We start from the raw sequence: 17,962 nt of genomic DNA, 5'->3' as shown, positions 1-17,962 counted from the left end.
ACAAGGACAATGAGTCAAATCAGCCAAATACACAGAAAGTCAGAACAATTTACATATTAATGCCTTTTTTAGTCAAGGGTTCACGATCAGTCGGTACCTGACCACCCTGTTCAGCATAGAAGCTTGTACTTTCTAAAACAAGCCCAACTTCTACACCAGATGGGGCACTCTCCAAGAACTCATGTCCAGAGTAAATTGCTTTTATTGTGCTCTCATGATCCTAGCAAATATTAAGAAAATTAGCAAACATAACAAATAAAATTAGGAATCATAAAGTTAGAACAAAGAATCATTTTATTTAAATTAAATGAGAAAATTTAATTATTGCATTCCAAGGAACAAAAGAGGTACATTAAACAATGCCATTTTTTTTTAAATGTTGATAATTTTATTTGAAAGAGAGAAGATACACCCCTAACAACAAGAGACAGAAGAGGGGGAGGTTTATTTAGCGCACCAATCAGCAGCCGAATTGGCTGACCTAAGTACATGAGACCAAGTACAAGAAATGGTGGATACAACGTCCAAAATATCAAGAAAAATCTGCCAATAACGCCATGGGGGGAAGGATGAGGTGGAGCACAAGTAAACAATGCCATTGAGAAATCAGAAACTCAACGTGAGAGGGAAGTATGTTTGAAGATTGTTATGTTGGGAAAAAGGCTTCCTAAGTTGGCAAGTCATTTTGGGATGGGCGTTGGACCCAACTTTACATGGTATCAGAGCAGGTACTCATATGTGGGCCTCCACCCAAACTATTCACATATAAAGCCACAGAAAAGGGCCTACACATGAGGGGGAGTGTTAAGGAATAGTCCCACATAGATTAGTGAGAACAAAGATCTTGAGTTTATTAGTTGGAAAAGAAGTTTCCTAAGTTAGCTAGTGATTTTGGGATAGGTTTTGGACCCAACTTCACAAAGATAAAAAGTTGAAAAAACCTGGAAAAAAATAAAGTAAAATAATTATTATTTGAGACTCACGTAATGTTAATTCCTTGCTACTAATATGGAAGCTTTCACAAATAACCCTTAATAATAATTGTGAAATCTTCTCTAACCAATTTCCTCTTCCAATTATCACTTATCATTTATGTCACAAATTTAATAAGCCAACACCATAATAATCTCAAATGCATTCCTGAAAAGAATTCCGAAAGTTTAATTCAGCAACCCAATGTGAACAAGGAAGGAAAGAAAAGAAAATAACCTGATACCAAATAAACTTGCTTGCATCATCCGTGGGAACTACTCCCCTCTTGTGCAGCTCAGATGTTTCCTCAGCTTTCAACTCAATACTTTCTTTATCATCCTGAAACCAGGAATAGATCAAAATAAATTTTCCACAAATAGAGAATGTGAAAAGAATAACAAGCAAAGAAAACAACTGAATACCTTATTTCCAGCATTTCTGGATTTTTCCCTTGCTTCGTTCATAGCAACATTGAATCCTTCCAAGTCAACAGTTAGACCTCTTTCTTCTGCCATCAACTGATAGCCAATACACCGTTAAGAATTACAGGTTCAGAAGCCTCACACGGAAAATTTGGACTTTAATGAAAGATAAAACCAAAGAGTGCCATGATCAGCAAACCTGAGTCAGATCTACAGGAAAGCCAAAAGTGTCCCACAGCACAAATGCATCCTGCAATTATAATTCAGTTCACAAGAATCATCTCAAACAAGATCTAATAGCAAAAAATCAAGCAACATTAACAGTCCCAGAAAAATCCAATAGCAAATGTTGATTCAATGAAATAGCAAGCAATGCAGGCATAAATGAACAGAGGTATATAAATAATATATATAAAGAAAGAACGAAAATTGCCTGTCCACTAAATATGTTTCCCTTGACCTCCTGAGCAGCCTTCTTAAACCTTTCAAGTCCCTGGAGATAAGTTCACAGATAGACAACTTCAACATCAAAATAGAAAAACACAGCACCCGCAGGAAAACTTGCATAATAGAAATTGCCTTCAATGTAATATGATGGATTCAGAAAAAGCCAATGTTATAAAACCTAAAGTCAAGAACCAGCAGAGTATGACTTGAAGAAGAAGAAAAATGCAGTGTATGAAGGTGTACAACAACTTTTTTTTTTTTTTTTTTGAGAAAAGGTGTGATTCATTAAAGACCAAAGGCAAAACAGCAACAAAACACTACGAAGAGGCCTCCCTTACAACGAGGGAATGGTCCTTGGCAAAAGAATAAGAATTCCAACAGCTGTCTTAGCTCTTGCCTCTTTTATACTTGTCCTTTAGGGTCTCAGTAAGGAAACCCTCGACTTCTTGATTATATGCAGTAACAGAGAGTGCTGATGGCAATATATATCAGTAAAAAAAGATGCTTTACAAGAATGAAGAAGAAACTCTTTTTTGTGATAAATGTTGAAGTCACCCACCAAAAAGTTATGACAAGACCTGTTTCTTCACTTCTAACAGGCCAGCTGGTTGGGCTGTTTAATCATGAAAACAGGCTTAGTTTTCCTATAGAAAACATGTTTCAATTTTCTAAGAGCCAAAGAGGACTCGTTTAGCTCGACCCAGTTCAACAGCCAGCCAGGTGCAGTTTTTACAACAATGCGCTAGATTTCATTACAGAGAGAAAAGAATACAAGACACAACGAAGACAAAAAACTAAACAGATTAAAAAAAAAAGACAATACATATACTGATGAGAAGGAAATATAATTTTAACTCAACATTAAAAAAATCTGAAAACCTTACCTGATGTTCTCTCAAAAAGACCATATTTTTAGAACATTCCAAAAAAAAAAAAAAAATCTAATAACATTGAACTGAGATTGTCACCTTAACTAATGTCCTCCCAAAACTAATTTCCTCCTCAGCTATGATGTTCTTGATATTCTCCTCATGTTGTTTCAGCTCAGGAAAGATATCTCCCATCACTTCCACAACAACACTCACCAACCTTGAGGAACAAATGAAACAAGAATTATAGATCCAATAGCTCACTCTATTTTTTGAACATGTTTGTAATCTACTGGCCTTACCCACTGAAAAAGCCTTCTTGAGCTTTTAGAACTTCCCTGCCATATCGGACAGCTCTTCGAAGGATACGTCTAAGAACATATTCCCGTCCCTCATTGCCTGTTGATGTCAAGAATAGATTAGTATGTAGCTACAAGAGAAATGTCTAATGAGGCAACAAAAAGAGGAATAAAAGTGAATCAAGATTGTTTTAGAACTCAGTCAAGCTTGGTCAAATTAAAAAAAGTGAATCAAGACAAAACTCAGTCAAACTTGGTCAAATTCGTATCAGTTAACTCAAATTGTTACAAACCAAATGAATTATATAAAACTCCGTACAGCAAGTACACACTCAATGACCTTGAATTTGGGTAAAAGCACAGCCAAACCAAGTAAAACTAACCAGGTCAGTGAGTCTTTCCATTTGTTCTAATAGGTAGCCACAAAGTTTTGAAGTCACAGCTGACTTTTGTGGAACATAAAAATAACATAAATATCTAACAGTTAATCTTACACTTTATAAATTTCTCCTTACATTATCCACTTCATTAATACTAAATTCCATAACCTTTTGTTTCTTATTTCACTTCCATTATAACAAACAATATTAATTTAAAACTAAATTGTTATAACAAAAAATCATTATAAATATTCCTATTTCACAAAGTCATAAAATATTTATGTTATTTTTTTATGATATGTATTATGAATGAGAGATGAAGAAGAAACCAAATTAATTATTCTATTTCTAATTTCTACAGATGTTACAAAAAAAAAAAAAAAAAAAAAAATTGAGAGGGGTGTGGCACGATTTGAACTCGCGACCTGACGCACAAGATATAAAGAGAATACCACTAGACCAAACGGCCTTATTACATTCCTAGCATCATTTAAACTTAAATTGTTCTCTTTTTTCAGAATACCATTTAAGAAATTAAAATAAATATAAAACTTCAGTTTCCAACAAAAAAATTCTCTAAAATAAAAAGACAAAAGGGCCTTGACTTATTATATAAATATACTTATTGATATTAAGATTTCTGCTTTTCTTCATATTGGTTCATGTACACTACACCCCTCTCCTAGCTAGACTTGAACCCAAAATCTCACACTAGAAATCTCCCTCCCACGTGGCCATTGAACCAAAGGCCCAACCACAATTTTGATGATTACTTTGCTTTTTTTATACCATATAATGTCATTTAACTTTTATACTATCAAAATAGTTTCAATAAATTTGGAGGTCTATACAAGCCTTCATTATTATTATTTTTTTAAATGTGTGTATAGACTATTAAAAAGAAGAGAGAAGTACAAATCAAACCTAGGAGAGAGGGTCTTCCTCCACAACGAGGTGTTGGAGTGAAATGCCCGCCTTAGCATGAATATCTGCCAAATGATTAGCAGAATGAGGAATGTGCTTCCAAGTACAATTCAAAAGGGAAATTAAATTACAAATTTTTAAGTACATGTCTCAGTGACGACATAGAGGTCTGATGGAGTTTGCACACCAGTTAATGACGACCTTTGAGTCGCCTTTGATGCAAAGTAGGCCCGTGAGCCGGATAGAAAAAATTTGACTTCCGTTCAGCAATCCCAAAAGTTCTGTTGTTGTGGAGTCGGAGATACCAAGAGGGTCCGCGAAAGAGAAGAAGTGATCACCGTTACCATCATGGATAACTCCTCCATATCCTGCAGAACCATGGCAACCAAGAGTGCTCCCATTGAAGTTAAGCTTGAAGTGCTCAATTGTGGGGGGGCACAGATAGCCATGATCGGGGGCGAGAGGGCTGAGACAGCCCAGCAACCAACTGCCAATTTCCTCTAAAGTTCGAGCTGCTGAAGTTTCTGAATTCTTTTCGGTTTAGAAGCCAAATAGATACTTGGCCCGTAATATAATCATTCAGAATTTCAGTGGAGGAAGATTTGAATTTGAATTTCCACCTATTTCTTTCTTTCCATAGTTAGGATATGCCCAATGCAACAAGAGAGAATCATCTTTCCTAGCTTTGGGAGTGTAGTGTCAATGAGTGAGAGGATATTGGATGACAAATTTGATCCAATGCAGTACTGAAGCTTGATTTTGTTTAAAAGAGAGGTCCAAATAGAGTGGGCGTATGGTCGGATAGGAGAATGTGATTGGTTGTTTCTGGAGCATTTTTACAAAAAGGGCACATGGGGTCTGAGACTGGGGTACCCCGCCGGATTTAATAATCAGATGTGAGGATTTCATTCCTGCAGGCGGTCCAGATGAAAATTTTTGCATACGGCGGGGCAAAGAGGTTCCAAGCAGTGGCCGCAGGGTGATTTCATGTGTTACAGAGGAAGTTGTATGCTGAAGCAGTGGAGAAGGACCCTTTTTGTACAAGGTGTCCAAATCAAAGTATCTTGTTTGTTACTGGATTTTATTGAGGGTAGGCTTGATAGGAGATTGGAAGCCAGAATGGTTTCAGAATCCGAAAGATGTCTTCTGAGGTTTAAATTCCATCCCCCAATTTCAGACTACATATCTGAGATAGAGGCATCAATATTTCTGGCAAGGATAGAGATAGATTCATTGCTGATTTTGAGGCTGGAATGGCCAGTCCACCAATCGGACCAAAATTTTGTTGAGGTTCCATTGCCGACATAGCATTTGACTGCTTTCTTGAAATCAAGGAGAAGTAGGACAATGTTTTTCCAAGCAGGGGAGAGACAAGAGTACCTTCCCCCCTCCGTCCACCAACCCAAATGCTTGTTAGCTTTTGTAGCTATTAAAGCTCTTTAGATTAGGTCAAGGTAGAGGTTGAATTTCCAGATCCATTTAAGGAGAAAAGCAGAATTAGTAGTGGCAGTATCACAAGTACCAAGTCCTCCAAAGAATTTTGGTTTGCAAACCTCTTCCCATTTTACTAAGTCATATTTTTTTTTCACCATTTGGCCCTCCCCACAAAAATCTTCTTTTAAGTAGCTTGATTCTGCCTCTGATAGAAGCAGGACATTGGAACATGGACAGATAGTAGTTGGGTATTCCATGTAGGCAAGATTTAATTAGAACCAGTTTTCTAGCTTTGGAAAGGAATTTCCCTCTCCAGGAAGCCAAGCGCCCTTCCAATCTCTCAATGACTGGGTGCCAAGAATATTTGGATGGTAATCAAAGGGTTAGGGGGAGCCCCAGATAGTTGCATGCAGACATCTCAATTTTGCATCCAAGATAGCTTGCAATGGAGTTTAACAAATTTGGTTCAATGTTAAATCCAGTAATAGATGATTTTGACCAACTGACTTTCTGGCCGGATGAGATTTCAAATAGGTTAAGCAGGGCTTTAATGTTGTGAATTTGATTTAAAGAGCCTTCACAGAAGAAGATGATGTCGTCCGCATATTGAAGGAGGGCAATGTCTTGTGTAGGATCAGGGGAGATGGGGCTGAGCCATCCTGACCTTTTAGGCAATCGAACCATGGTAGAAGCCTTCATTATGATACTCAATCAAAACTCACCTATTTCCAAGTTAACTTGGATTGGTAGAAAGTGAAGTCAAACTAAGTTTCCATGTCTAAGAAATATGTGTTATTTTCAACAAGGATATACAACTAGAGTATCCCTAAGACATGGCATAAAAACCTAGACACTCACGGTCATCAAACTAATGCCCACATACCCCTACAATCTATCCAAAGTTACTTTTATATCTCAATAATCAATAATTAATTCCAAGAAATGGCATAAAAACCTAGACGTTTCAGGTCATCAAACTAATGCCCACATGCCCCTACAATATCTCCAAAGTTACCTTTACACCCTAATAATCAATAATTAACTCTAGCGTTTTTGAAAATGTTGAAATGTCCAGATTTATTCTCTTATTGTCCAAATACATTGTCTATTGAAATATGTCAAGATTCATTCTCTTATTGTCTAGATTCATTGTATGTTAAAGTATGTCCGGATTCATTCTCTTGTATTGTATATGTTGTAGACATTGTAGTTGTGATGAAATGAAAATTGAAAAAGAAGTTTTTATTCTTCATTTTCTTCAAGGTATCAGAGTCTAGGATCTAAATTCTTAAATTTCACCAGCCTTCATTGTCATCAATCACCATTGTTTAAGGTCTTCATTACCAGAAAGTTTTTTTTATCCCTTTACTAGGCTCGATATTTGTCAAAATCCTTTCACCGGCCTTCATCACCAAACTTGTATGTGTAGAAAGGTGCAATGACAGGTTTCTCTTTCCTTGCAAGCTTCTCTACCACCGTGTATGAAACTTCCAGATCCTCAAGTGTTATAGACTACTATAACAAATTGTGAGGGTTGTTTATAGAGATAGATATGTATCAGCATGTGGAAATGGAATCTATTGCAGATGTGGAAAAAGTAAAAGACATGATGGAGAGGAAGAGAGTGTTCCAATTCTTGTTGGGACTCAATCCTAAATTCGACCAGGTATGTGATTGTGTTCTTGGTAAAGAACCTTTTCCTGATCTTATTGAAGTTATTACTCTTGTTCGAGGGGCAGAAAGTCAGGAAGATAAAAGGCGGTGTGACTATTGTAATAAGCACAGACATACCAGGGAATCATGCTGGAAGTTACATGGCAAACCTCACAACAGGAAGAACAAAAATCATTGAGGTACACAAGCAAATACATAGTCAGGGAGTCGTTCATCCCAATAGCTCTGAGACACTTTTATTCAATAAGGAGCAGTCAGAGCATCTGTATGGACTAATGAATCAGTCCAAATCTAATCTCGATACCTCTACTACTAGTTCACTTGCTCAAAAAGTGTGTATTGCAGATGGATCTTTATCTCCTGTTACAGCGAAAAGTTCTATTGTTCTTTAGTGAGTTTGCTGATGGACAAAAGATACAAGACAAGTTAGGAACATGTAAGACAAATTGTCTTGCTAAGTTCACTCAATCTCGATGTGAATCTCAGGATATGTATTCAGGGAAGATGATTGGCAATGCTAGAGAGGTTGATCAACTCTATTACTTTGACAGAAGTGCATTCATGGTTAGACAAGTTCAAATTTCAAGAAGTTTATTTTCTATTTCAGTTAAAGATGAAATAATAGTATGGCACTATAGACTAGGCCATTCAAATTTCTTATATTTGAGTAAGGTATTTCCTTCACTTTTCAAAAATAAAAACATTTCTCTTTTCCAATGTGAAATTTGTCAATTTGCATTACATCACCGTACCAGCTTTCATCCTCAGCCTACCAACAATCTCAACCTTTTTTCTCTCATACATAAGTGACATTTGGAGGCCATCGAGAGAGAAAAATATAACGGGGACACAGTGGTTAATTACATTTATAGATGATCATACTCAGGTTTGTTAGCTATATCTTTTGGAAAAAAAACTGAGGCCACCAAGGTGTTTCAAAACTTCTATCTTATGATTGAAAGCCAATTCCATACCAAAATTCAAATCTTTAGAATGGATAATGGTAAAGAGTACTTCAGTTCCATTCTTGGTCAATTTCTCATGAAAAATGGTGTTGTCCACCAAACAACTTGTGTCAACACACCTCAATAAAATCGTGTTGTTAAATGCAAGAACGGACACCTTTTAAAGGTAGCTCGGGCAACTATGTTTACCACTGTTTTCATAAACACTTCTGAGGAGAAACCATTCTAACAACATCTTACCTCATCAACGGAATGCCCATCCCACGTATGTCAGTTTCAAAAACCTCTCAACATTCTGTTGGAGACCTATCCCCATGCACAATTCTTCAATGATCTATCTCCCAAGGTGTTAGGGTTTTGTTGTGTTTGTTCCTATTCACAATCATACTCGTAGTAAACGTGACCCGAGAGCTCATAAATGTGTTCTTTCTTGGATATTCACCAACTCAAAAGGGATATAAGTGTTTTGATCCTACCACCAACCATGTCTATGTGAGTATGGATGTTACTTTCTTTGAAGATAAATCTTTTTTCCTCCACACTTATCTTCAAGGGGAGAACCTTGCCTATCTCTTAGGTTACCTCTTGTCCAGAGATAAACACTTTGTCTCCTCAACCGCAGATTTTTCCGACCACAGATTCCCTTCTTGAACACAAGTCTATGTGCCAAAAATTGAAAAATCTAACTTAGGAGGAGAAATACTACCTAAGAAAAACACAAAGTTGCTATACGAGGAGGTATAACCGACAATGTGAAGCAACCCCACAAATAGATTGTCAAAATTCAATTCCAAACACATCAAGTAATTCAAATTCTTTCTTATATCCAGAATCTTGTGATTTTCAAGATCTTAATGTCCCCGTTGCTCATAGAAAAGGCATGGTCGTCCACAAATCATCCTATATCTCATTTTGTGTCCTAGATTGTCCTCGGGCTTTAGAGCCTTTGTTTCTAACTTGTAAAAAATAAAAATTCCTAAGTCTATATAGGAAGTTGTTATTCCTGAGTGGAAAGAGGTTCTTGAGGAGATGAAAGCATTGGAGAATAATCAAACTTGGGAATTGGTATGTCTTCCCAAAGGAAAAAGTCTAGTTGGTTGTTAGTGGGTATTCACGGTGAAATATAAGATTGATGGGTCAGTAGAAAGGTATAAAGTAAGACTGGTAGCAAAGGGATATACTTAGACGTATGCATAGATTATCAAGAGTCATTTACTCTTGTTCCAAAAATGAAGTGTCAGAATCTTGTTGTCTCTTGCAGCTATTATGGACTAGCATTGCAACAGTTGGATGTGAAGAATGTTTTCCTCAATGGTAAATTGGAAAAGGACGTGATCCATCTACCTCTAGGATTTGAAGGCTTACTTGGTGCAAACTAAGTCTCTAAACTCATGAGGTCACTCTATGGTCTTAAATAATCTCCTAAAGCATGGGATTGGTTCACTAAAGCTACAAAGAACTTTGGGTACCTTCAGAGCCAAGTGGCAAGGCAAAGAAACTGAAGTCCCCGGCAAATGCGATGGGGGTTGACGAGGAGACGAGCCACATCTAGACAATGCCAGTGTTCAGTGTCCTAGTCCAAGGAGATGAGTGTTCCAAACACAGCGATGATGCAAGTGCAGACTCTGCATTGACAAAGCTCCACCGGAAGGCCACGAATGGATAGCCATTGTCCGAAAGAACTGGAAGGGGGTGAAGGAAACCATTCGTTGATGCCTATGACGCCGGAATTGGGGCAAGCATTGAATGAAAGGGCAAAGGCATTGTCAGAGGTTGAGCAGAGGTGAACTAGCCACTAGTGAGGTTCAAGGTGGGAGATATGTTTTGTGTAGTTGAGCTGGAATTGGGAGGCGAACCAGCTGGTGATTGTGTGTTTGCTGATTAGAGGAGCAGTGGTAATGACGATGGATCACCCTATAGCAGATCAGCCATCAAGAAGAAAACTGAAGGGGAGGGAAATTATGTTGTGGAAAAGTTCGGGCTCAGCTAGTTGGGGTGGAGGATCAGGGTGTTGTTTGCTGACTCAGTGGAGGTAGCGGCTCGGGATTCGGGAGGGATGATGCTGGCAAGGAAGTTGATGGCAGGGGTAGGATGGGGCTTTGAATGTGGGTAGGTAGGGGCAGGAGTGGCGGAAAGGGCGAGAGTGAGCTTACTTTTGGGAGGTTTGCCTAAGGAAATGGCAGTGTTGGTGAAAGACTTTTTTTGATAGCAGGCATTCATGGAATATCTTCCAACCGAAATCGGTGTGGGTCAGCTTCGGGACATAAATGCGTGCCATCATGAGGTTGCCACGGTGCTTAACGATTTTGCATTCTCTCTGGCCAAGGAAGGTAGCCACAGAGATGTAAACTACAAAACTTCTAGTCCATAACTCCAGTGTCTTGTTCAATGTGTCCGAGTCTAAGGTCGCCCTCTCAAATTTACGACAGAAGGCATTGATCGCGGCAACCACAATGCAAATGGAGTGTCTGTGCCATTGGAAATTGTGATGAGGATTACGACCCCAAAGGCACAATTGAGCTTCTCCAAAACAGTGGAAGTTTTTTTGAAAGTGAAACGGAAGCACGCCGTCTTGGGTGGTAATCTTCGTCTTCTGGATATCTTGGTCCAATTACCTTGAGTGTCATCGTTGTCCTCTATCCTTGGGGTCCCAGTTGAAAAAATTGTTCTCCTTGTCATCAAATAGATAGTTAATCTGCTGCTAGTCGAAGTCAGGGGTCTTGGCTCCACAGCAAACGCAAGATTGCCTTGTCGTAGATTGGCGATTGCTCCGTCGACAAGTGGGGGACAAACGCCGTCAACATTGGCCACCACGATCGCAGCGACCATTGCGGACGTGGTCTTCCCTAATGTCCTCGTCACTCAAGTCGCAGTCGCCCGAGTTGCCATCTTCTAGAGATCCCTCTATGTTATCCAAGATTTTATTTTATTTTTTGATCTTCACAAGCTAGTAGTTAGAAAATGAGAATTGTAACGAATGATAATCTCATATTTGTTTGGGCTAAGAAAGACCCTAGGTTTATTAGTTGGAAACAAGTTTCTTTGGCTCATACATTTTTGTTGAATAGAGAGTAATAAGCCCAAGTTTAATAAGATAATAGAGCACATCCAAGCTCATATGTTTTTTGTTGAATAGCCTCTGAGCGTGTTCTCTACTGCCCATGAGCGAGAGAAATCTACTTTTTGAGCCAAGGTGTTTGTTTAGCCTTAGATGTAAGAAGGACAATTGCTCAATAAGAAGTCGCATATGGGGCTGTACTGATAATCCATTTGTTAGGTTAGTGTATATAGTCCAAGTTATTGAGGGAGAATAGTCCTACATTGGTTTGGACTTAGAAAGATCTAATGCTTGTCCGTTGAAAACAAGGCTCTTGACTCACCTAGTCATTCTGCATACAGGCATAAAGAATCACACAAATAAGTATTGGAACCATTTGATAGAAAGAAAATTAACAAAAGCAACAGCAGAAACAGCAGAAACACAACAACAACAATAAAAACAAATGAAAACCACAGAAGAAACGTTAATCTATAGCAAAATAATTCCTTTAAGTAGGTCCCTACAGTGTCTTCCACATTTTTTCCTCTTAAAACTTCTGTGAGAGACAAACTGTAAATTGTAGGGAATTTTCATTTTCATGAAACATGTTCCAGCAAAGGCAATCAATTCATACAGAGGGAAAAAGAAGAAGGCAGAGCTCAAGGAAGGAGAACAAAGTAGAGAAAAGTAAGCTGAGCAAGTGAACAATTTCAAGTTGACGTGCTTTACCAGGACGTGAACCATCAGTAATTGCAAAGGATAGAGTTCTTATGTGGTCAGCAACCACTCTATAAGCCATATCAACTTTGTCAACATCATCTGCTCCAAGATGGCCGGAATATGGTCGAGCACCTGTAACCTACAAATGTATTGACAAGAAAGACGACACATGAACAAACTGCATCCAACTTAATTTATATGCCTCTTTTTGTCCTGAATGACAAAATCGCAACCACCTTGTCAAGGCAAATTCAGAAAAGCTCCATCCAACTGATAGACTAGTTATTAGAGTACTAGAGTGACTAAGCTTTCAACCATGGACCTCAGATATGAATTGAGAAGGAGAACGATATATGGAAGATTCTAAAAACAGAAAATAAAAAATGATCATGTAAATCTTTTGTATATTATATGCTCTTACATACTCGTTGAATAGCATCAAATATGGGCAAGAATACATCTGTATCATAATTGCTCATTCTGTTCTGGAGGATTGAAGTAAGGCGCTCAAAACCCATGCCAGTGTCAACATGCTTTGCAGGTAAAGGTTTTAAAGAGCCATCACTTTCCCTATTGAACTGCAGAAGAAGACATGAATTATGAGTCAATGCAACTGCAGCACAAGTAAACACACCGATGACAAAAAAAAAACTAATACTAAGCAACTATTTTTGGTGTTCTACCCAAGAAAAATAGAAAAAAGAGGGTCAAGGATTGTTCGAATCATATCTACCTGAATAAACACAAGGTTCCATATTTCAATGCATGTAGGATCATCATTATTAACCAAGGATGCAGCATCCCGGTTGCCAATTCTATCAAAATGGATTTCAGTACAGGGCCCGCATGGACCAGTATCACCCATCTCCCAAAAATTATCCTGAAAAAAGTCAAACAAAAAGTTTAAAAAATGTTAACTAGTTTTTTTAGCTTTTCAACTAGTTAAGTTACAGACTGCAAAGGAAATCCCACATAACTTAAAGAAAAAGAGAAAGACAACCATCATACAACGTTGTAAAACTCATCTAGATTTAAATCTCACTTGTTGATACAAGACATGATTTTAGGTGAACAAAAGACTATACATTTGTTCCCATTTACGAGCACCTACTAGCTACAAGTAATCATGTAAGCATTCTTACTTTACAGCCAAATGGGAGTACGCGTTCGGGTGGCAAGAAGGTAAGCCATATATCCCTTGCTTCACTATCAGCAGCAAGACCAAACTTCTCATCACCACCAAAATAGGTTACATAAATCCGACCAGTTGGCAATTTGTAGACCTGACAATTGAAAAAAAAATAAAAAACAGAAGTGAAAACATAAACCATCAAAAATAGAAAACATGTGGCAAAAGAGAAAAAAAAAACTCTAATCTGCTAAGTCCACCTGAGTGAGAAGTTCCCATGCCCATGTTATGGCTTCCCTTTTGAAGTAATCTCCAAATGACCAATTTCCAAGCATCTCAAAAAAGGTGTGGTGGTAAGTATCTTTCCCCACATCATCAAGGTCATTGTGTTTTCCACCAGCACGTATGCACTTTTGGGTGTTGCAAGCACGAGTGAGTTTACTCAATGGAGTGTTTGGATCCACAGTTCCCAAAAAGATTGGCTTAAACTGGTTCATACCTAGAAAAGAAAAGAAAATCATAGATGAATTTGCATTAAAAAAATATATGGATGTTTTAAAGTCATGTAAATTCACTCGATTTAAAAAATTCAAATCCAGTAAAACAATAAAATATAGAACCGAAAAGAATTAATAATAGTAAAAAATAATGAATATGATAAGAAAAATAGAAAGGAAGAGCAGCATGAAAGAAAGGAAACAAAAGTACAAATATATAGTTTCTTTATTAAGAGGATTTTGCACTGTTATTGGAAAAACTTCGCTAAAGAATATCAATGACTTCTCTAAGAACATCAATGACTTGGTTAATGAATGTTGCCAGTCCAGATCTCCAACACAGACCAAGACCAAGAATAGACAAAGAGATTAATCATCATTTAAACGATCTTAGCCACCTAGACAATAGTGATGCTCTTGTTGTGAGGTTTGGACCATATCCTGAGTCATTCTTTTAGTAAGCTGCTTTGTTTTTTTCTTTTTGTTCCAATATGTGCATTTGAGGTATCTTTTTTTAGGACACAACTTCTGATAGGCAGTACCACTCCATTCTTTCTATGAAGTGTGAATTACATTAATTATCCTTGAAAAACTTGAAACATTACAGGAACCCCCGGAAATAATGATTTTTTTTTCATACACATCCAAGTTTTCAAATTTCACCGAATTCATCCCTCTACTCATTATCTGTATATAACTCCCATAAGACATAAAAATGACAAAAATACTCCTATAGAAAGGCTATTATACGTCATATGTATTTGAGCTCAAGGGCCAACAACTCTAATAAGGGACTGCACATATTACATCTAAGCCACCTAATGGGTAACATACTAAAGTAGTGGGCCCACTGTCCAATGAGCCACACGCGATGACAGACCCAGCAAACATCAAAATAGTGAGCTCACTCCAGGTCAGATAACATACATGTGAGAAACACCTAACATGTCCACATTGAACTTTTTTTTTTTTTGGAGAGGGTGGTTGCTTGTATTGCTGAGAATAAAATCGATTACATCAAGAGGGCACATAAAGGGCTATTAGCTGACCAGGGGGAAAGAGTTCCCCTCCACTAGTGCTGGCAAGAAGACATCCTTCTTAGCCCATTCATCTGACTCATTATTGGCAGCCCAGGAATGTGCTGCCAGGATATAGCTAATAAGGTGCATAAGTCTTTAATTTCATCATAAACATAAGTGAACTGACAAGCAGAGGTGGAGCCTTCTTTTTTTATCCAGCTTATCACACTCAAAAAAGTCCCCATCAATCACCACCAAGGCTGAGAAATACTGCACATATAGTTTTGATCCTAGGAGCAGGGCCCTGATTTGAGTTTCAGCAGAATCGCAAGGGTCAATGGGACCCAAAAAGTCAGAAGAAGGTTAGCTTGAGGGATAGTCCATACATGCTGCTGAACTGGAGCTTGAAGAGAGAGGGAGGTCACTAATTTCCATTGAAATTATCATGCTCATATTAAAAAATAGGCTTGTAAGATTAGTCCTCCATGAGAATAAGAGGACTAGGTTCAGCGTCACTAAGGCCCATATTAGATAGAAGGCTGCATTCTTCCAAACACTGATTAACTAATAGAAACAGATAGAGAGGAGCTAGTTTAACGAAACTTTAAAACCAAGGCACTGTGTGCATTCAAGGGCAGAGAGTGTAACCAGCCCTCCAACAAATCGTATTTTAAGGGAGAAGCATAGAAGTATATGAAAAATGAAAGAATGAAGAGTTAAAAGTTAAAAGCAACTGCTGAAAGAAGATTCACAACTCCAAGTCTACTATGAAAATATTCTCAAGGACCATTTTGCCAATGAAAGCAGTACCAGCATTGAAATTCAAGACCTGCATTTGCAGATCCTCTAGTGATCTCTTCAGTCTCTCTACTTCATAACATTTAAGGTCATAAATTTTTAGTTATTTTTCATCGAAATTAAGAAAATAAAAGAAAAAATTAGCTATCTTTATCTTCTACAAATAACTAGTTTATTGACAGCCCAACAAATCTTTAGTTTCTTTGAGTTAGGCAGTTACTGAAATGTTCAGTGATAAAATGGTCTTTTACAAACACAACAACTGCTTATAGCCAGATCCCACAAGGAGAAGAAGAGAAAAAATAGATACAGTTTCTAGTTACCGAGGCCAATCAAATCAATTTTCCAAATATTTGATGGATTGCTTTATGCTGTTTGACCACTCAGTCTTCCTTCTTAGTTGAAGGGCTGTTTGGACACTCTTAACAAAAAAATGCAGAGTTTTTTTATGAACAGCCAAATAGAAAGTGTCAGGACCTTAAACTGCTCCCTGGATGCAGAAATAAGCTTCTGCACTTGCAGGTTAATTTGGATGTAGAAATAGAGAGTGGCAGGTTCCTTTCCATTTGATGTACATTAGTTTTTTTTCCATGAAAATAAAGTTTCTTGGGTTTCATTATTTATTTGTATATTAGAGGTTAGTCCCACTTCTTTTAAACGTTCTCTCCCCTTAATGAATGCCTCATCTTCATAAAAAAAAAACATTTCTTGTTGTCCATGAAAAAATACAAAATCAAAGTGCAGTTTTTCCCATAGGAGTTTCAGGTCCAAATTTGATTTTGACTACTGCTGATGTACGCCAACACCCATTATGCAAGTCCTAACCTAGAGATCAAATTGGCTGGGCATCAGCTGATGTTTCCTCATAAAAGTGAATAAAACTAGTTACTTTATCCTCACTTGGCATGTGAGCACCAAAAGCTGGATTTTGCATCTTTCTCAAAATTGGCAGGGAGAAGAACTTTCATTCACCATGGAGATGAACCTTAACTCAAGATCATCACAGCAACTATTCGAAAGAAAAAAGATCATTACAGCACGAGTTCCTTCACATTCTGAGTAACGACAATGAGCTGGGTCACACCCTCAATTTATTCTTTGTTGTTCTCTTTGGGGGATTGACTGTTCTTAATCAATCCCTGTATCATCATCACAAAGCTTCAGAATCATGCATCCTTTATCTAGGGTTTGATTTATTTATTTTTTAAAAGTTCAAATGTCCTCCCAACTTGATTGCCTTCTGAGATCTTTCTTCTTGTACCCAAAGCATACATCCACTTTGTAGCCCCTCTCTGATTATCTCAATGAATCTTTCGAAAATTGATTTGCTGTTTCTGCTAGCACGAATAACAAAAGAGCCATCCAATAGCAATACTAGATATTCATTATCATGAATAGAGGAAAACAGAACTCAAACTTGTTTTTCTTTAATGTTGAATACCCCAGTGAAACTCAAACCTGAGACCTCACACTAAAAACCCCCCATATGGCGGTTGGCCCAAACCAATAAAGAGAACAGAAGCCAAATTCAGCACAATCTAATTTGAAACAACAAGAGAGAGTTCCAACCCAACCAAATACCTAAATGATGGATAGCAAACCTTATTGCCCTTAATAAAGAACAAACGTATTACTACTAATCTCGACATTTCTACGAAGTCGGCAAAAAAAAAAAAAAAGCCGGAAAAAAGCATATGCAACCAATAAATAGTAAAAGTGGTGACGAAATAGCGAAGTAACTAGAATCCGAAACCAAGCCACTAAGTACCAAACTTTCAAAAATTCTATGCTTAGTCAATAAAAAAAACAAAAACAAAAAATTAATAATAATAATAGTAATAATAACAACAAACACTCAAATGAATTAGAGCTGAAGCAGAGTAAACAGGTAGACCTTACCAGCATTTGCAAAGAGAAGAGTAGGATCATTGATTGGCACGACGGCACTTGACTTCCAATTGACATGGTCCTTTCCCTCGAAGAAGCGAATGAAGGTCTCCCTTACCTTGCTGGCGGGCCACTCCACCGTCTCCGGTTCAAGCCCCGGCATCGTCGAGTATAGGCGCTTCGAGGAAACCCTACACGAGGTGGCTGAGCAGAGACTGAGGGAGGAGAGCAAAGGCGCGTTACTTATTATCCTACACCATCTCATGTCATTCGTATATCCAAAGACATCAACGACAACAAAATGTTGAAAAATAGAGAGGATCGAGTGTCCCTGGTCCGATGAGTAGGCCGCATGAAATGGTCGCCACGGATTGAGTTGAACCGGGAACCTGACCCGAGTTTAGCATAGATCAGGTTCCTAGGACAAATAGTTTCATGGGGTGAGGATAGGTCTTTAAAAACCCAATATGAAGCCATCCCAATTGG

At 37.9% G+C, this 17,962-nt stretch overlaps 1 protein-coding gene across 1 annotated transcript in view; it reads right to left on the bottom strand.

Moving 5' to 3' along the window:
• Positions 1-17,746, bottom strand: part of LOC137945481 (alanine--tRNA ligase) — a 30,104-nt gene extending 12,358 nt beyond the window's left edge. The window contains exons 1-13 of the mRNA XM_068791378.1: positions 17,489-17,746; positions 13,536-13,774; positions 13,289-13,429; positions 12,880-13,026; positions 12,572-12,724; positions 12,156-12,285; positions 3,013-3,109; positions 2,810-2,930; positions 1,828-1,887; positions 1,594-1,644; positions 1,395-1,490; positions 1,210-1,311; positions 98-220 (exon numbers count right to left, since the gene is read on the bottom strand). Coding sequence (XP_068647479.1) covers positions 98-220; positions 1,210-1,311; positions 1,395-1,490; positions 1,594-1,644; positions 1,828-1,887; positions 2,810-2,930; positions 3,013-3,109; positions 12,156-12,285; positions 12,572-12,724; positions 12,880-13,026; positions 13,289-13,429; positions 13,536-13,774; positions 17,489-17,741 — 1,713 coding nt within the window. The 5' untranslated portion in view covers positions 17,742-17,746. The remainder of the gene's footprint in view (positions 1-97; positions 221-1,209; positions 1,312-1,394; positions 1,491-1,593; positions 1,645-1,827; positions 1,888-2,809; positions 2,931-3,012; positions 3,110-12,155; positions 12,286-12,571; positions 12,725-12,879; positions 13,027-13,288; positions 13,430-13,535; positions 13,775-17,488) is intronic.
• Between the last annotated feature and the right edge of the window lie 216 nt (positions 17,747-17,962).

Source organism: Aristolochia californica, unplaced genomic scaffold (genome assembly GCF_029961685.1).
Source record: "Aristolochia californica isolate CCGP_79_NKW_82.1479 unplaced genomic scaffold, dmAriCali1.0.hap1 SCAF_12, whole genome shotgun sequence".
NCBI classification, from domain to species: domain Eukaryota; kingdom Viridiplantae; phylum Streptophyta; class Magnoliopsida; order Piperales; family Aristolochiaceae; genus Aristolochia; species Aristolochia californica.
The sequence above is the reverse complement of the archived record's forward strand: the minus strand, read 5'-3'. Positions and strand labels throughout refer to the sequence as shown.